Below are 3,545 nucleotides of genomic sequence, written 5' to 3' on the forward strand. Positions count from 1 at the left end.
AAAAAATCCTAGTTTGTGAACTCCTTCACTAACAATGGCAATAAACCTGATTCTGATTCTGATTCTGATCCAGTTACAGGTTTGCAATCTGAGCCTCACGCCTGAGCATCTTATTTTCCCTTAGTGTTACTTGGCTGTGAGTGGAAATTAGAGCAAATGAAGTAAAGCTGTTTTCTGTAAGTAAATGTTTTGTATTTGTGATCTGGACAAACACACAGAACTTCATACTGCTTTTCTTTTATCCCACTAGCCAGACACTAAAGCGGTGAAGCCTATACAGATAGGGTGATGAATACTCACTGTTAACCCTGAGAAAAGAAACAGCACCTTAAGCTCTGGGTAACTATTTATAAAATAAGGTCCATATTAAAAAGGTTCCACACCCAAAGACACCCAAAAAAGAGGTATGCAAAAAACATTCTGATTCATAAGACCATGGATTGCTTACATACAAGACCAAGCTATTTTCCTTTATAAGTTATAAATGTTCCTCAAAGTTAGCTTGTATTTCACCTTAATGTTGCCCAATGCAACTCACAGTTAGTCTGAATTTCTTGATGAAACGCTCCAATATCCAAATGTTACACAACTTATGATGACAGTCACACATACACACAATGGTTTAGTCGTTATTCTTTGTCATCATTGTTTTATTTTAATTTACTAAGATGGAAATTTTATTTATATATTTCTTGTTTTGTTACTTTATTATAAAATTAGATATTTTTTATTGAAATAAACAATAGCAGTTTTTTAAATTAATCTCTATTTATTGCTTCTACTCCTTATTTATCCCAACATTACAATTCAGAGAGGAATTATGAGCATAAAAATATTTTTTTTATACTTGGATTATAGCAAAATATGTTTGTACTGCTTAGTGAAATATGACTTAAACTTTTTAAATAAAAACCTTTTTAATGTTTAGATTAAATTCTGAAGCAGTATAAGTTTTATTTGTTTCTGTTTTTATTCAATGACACATAGAGTTCTGTGATAAGATTGTTTATTGAGCTCATGAAATCAAGAAAACATTTATGTTGAGAAATGCAGACTTAATATAACTTCTAGATTAAAGTAATAAAAAACTAGAAGTAAAATTAAAGAATACAGACAAGGCAGTAGCAAATAAACATTAATAACTGAACAATTTCAGTACTGGGAGCACTGGTCTCTCCTCAGTGTATCTGTGACTGCAGACTGGGAGCCCTGGGTGGCCTCACAGGTCACAGAGCCCAACTTCCTCCACTGGTCTGCAGGGAGCCTCAGGGTGCTGATCCAGCTGTAGAGGCCATCTTTCTGCAGCTCTCCTCGGCTGTTGTTCTCCTCCCAATTGCTGCTGCTGCTGCTGCCGTCCACCTTCCAGGACAGACTCCAGTCTGAGGGGAAACCCTTGTTTGCCAGACACATGAGGGTGGCCTTCCCCTGCTGCAGCTCTTCACTGGAGGGGGGCAGCACTGTCACGATGGGACGTGTATTACCTGGGAGACACCAAGTTGATAAGAGAACAGAAACTACAGAGACTGACCCGCAGAAACTGTGACATGGTTACAGCTAGGAGGTGATTTCCTATAATACGACGTTTCTGCCAGATGTCTTCATGCTCCACTCCTCTCTCACAGACTTGTTGTTTCATTTCCCTTTAAGGGGTATAGATCCCCAAAGATAAAATTGTTTTTTATTTTCTATTTTAGTCTCGTTCTTTAATTTATTGAAGGAAATAAAAAAACAAAACGTATGCGTCTTATATTAAAAAGAAACAGTATTAATTTCTGAGGTGAAAAAGAAAATCCTTTTGGAGATTTGATTAAAGTTTTGAGTTTGAAATACTACAGAATCCACAGAGTGGTTTAAAGCTGGCAGCAAAGCATTGAACACATAAATAATAATGAATAAATAATAATAATGATAGATAAATTATCAAAGCACAGTCCCAGCATTTATCATTTAAAAATTTGAAAAAGTATAACATTTGAAAAAACATATCTGATATAATTTCACATGCATTACTTATTTTTATTTTGTGTGAATCTGTTTGTTCTAACAAAGTAGTTTATGCAAAATAAAAATTTCTGCTCTTTAAGGAAATAGAAAAACATTTGTAATGCTAACAAGATATTCTAGAAGTTGATATAAATTTTAAAGTAAACTTACTTCCAAACTCCAGTCTCGTTCCTCCACCAAACGTCCACCACAGTGATACAAACTCATTGAGCCGTCGTACAAAAACCTCTGACAGTAGAGACACGGCTTTCTGACTATGACTAGACTACACCTACAAGTTGAAAAAGAACAACTAAACTAATATTAATCACTTTTTTACTCTGAAGTTTTTAATACCTTATAATTTACAATATTTCGGTCTTATTTCAATTTAATCATACATCAACAGCATTGAAATTAATTACTAATATTTTTTTTGTGTGTCATTTTTTTAGGTATCTGAAAACATCCATGTGCATTACAACCAAAGTTGTTTTGGCAAACCCACTAAAATATTAGTATGATCATGTTGGTGTTTACGGTAAGATACATAAAACACCAGAGTTGAGGATTTGCCAAGAGGTTATCTTTATGAACCTGAGTACACTGATGAAGAACTTCATCAACTGGAAAATTACCTGTTAGAGAGAAGGGAGGGAAATAACAAGGACAGCAACTTAAAAGTGTTCAGCATCTTTATGCTTTGATTTGAATTTTACTGTTTAAAAAAGGTTCTTTGATTTTCTAGATTAGTATGCTGTGTGAATGTAATTCTCCAAGACTCTCCAGGGGAAACCTGCAGAATTTATTCCATGTTTCTCTTGAAACTTATCTGGTTACTTTTCAGTTTTAGGGTATTTAATCGAAAGTAAGTTGAAATAAAGTTTTCTATGCGCATCTTAGCTCAGGATTTTATTTTTTTAATTTTATTTCTGTAATATTGTTTGTAATAAGTTATATGACTGTAATTTGTGTTTTTTTTTGGAATGGTTGAGGACCTACTAGTGACTTTAGGAGAGCTACAGTATCACATGAAGAGGCAGGGATTACAGGGATTATAGGTCCTAGAGGGATTGTGTTTAATAATCTCTTTTCTTAATCAACTTTAACAGACTAAAGTGATACATTTCCGTTATCGCATAGCATTGCTTTGTTTGAAAAATTTGCAATCTTAAGCAAGTATTTGCATTATCTATTTCATATTTCTATATGCATTTGATGCGTTCAAGAAGTGTTCTAGATGCCAATACAGAATACAACACATAGATACTAAACATTTTTTGTTTCTTAATTGGCAGTAAAGATAAAGTACTAAAGCAAATTCTGCTGAATGGAGTTATCTTATTTGCTTGATAATAGTTCTGTCTCCCTTCTTTGTCTCTCTAGCAGCTACCAGTTACATCCCTTGCATCAGTTTCAGTTCAGTCTGACAAAGGGAAGTTTTTGTACGACAGCTTTTCACTGTGTGAACAGATACTGACTGTTGATGGAATGTCTACTCTGACAGTAGTAAACTGCAGCATCTTCAGCCTGAACTCCACTGATGGTCAGAGTGAAGTCAG

General features: G+C 34.2%; 1 gene segment (V, D, J or C); it reads right to left on the reverse strand.

The window, feature by feature from the left end:
• Window positions 1-1,152: 1,152 nt before the first annotated feature.
• LOC107086102 lies at window positions 1,153-3,537 on the reverse strand (the record flags this gene model as incomplete). The annotated part of the segment is given in 3 exon segments: window positions 1,153-1,481; window positions 2,155-2,190; window positions 3,456-3,537. Coding segments are annotated over 3 exon segments (447 nt in total), but the record flags the coding sequence as incomplete, so codon positions are not given.
• Between the last annotated feature and the right edge of the window lie 8 nt (window positions 3,538-3,545).

The sequence above is a fragment of the Cyprinodon variegatus genome, unplaced genomic scaffold (assembly GCF_000732505.1).
Source record: "Cyprinodon variegatus isolate N-32 unplaced genomic scaffold, C_variegatus-1.0 Scaffold143, whole genome shotgun sequence".
NCBI classification, from domain to species: Eukaryota; Metazoa; Chordata; class Actinopteri; order Cyprinodontiformes; family Cyprinodontidae; genus Cyprinodon; species Cyprinodon variegatus.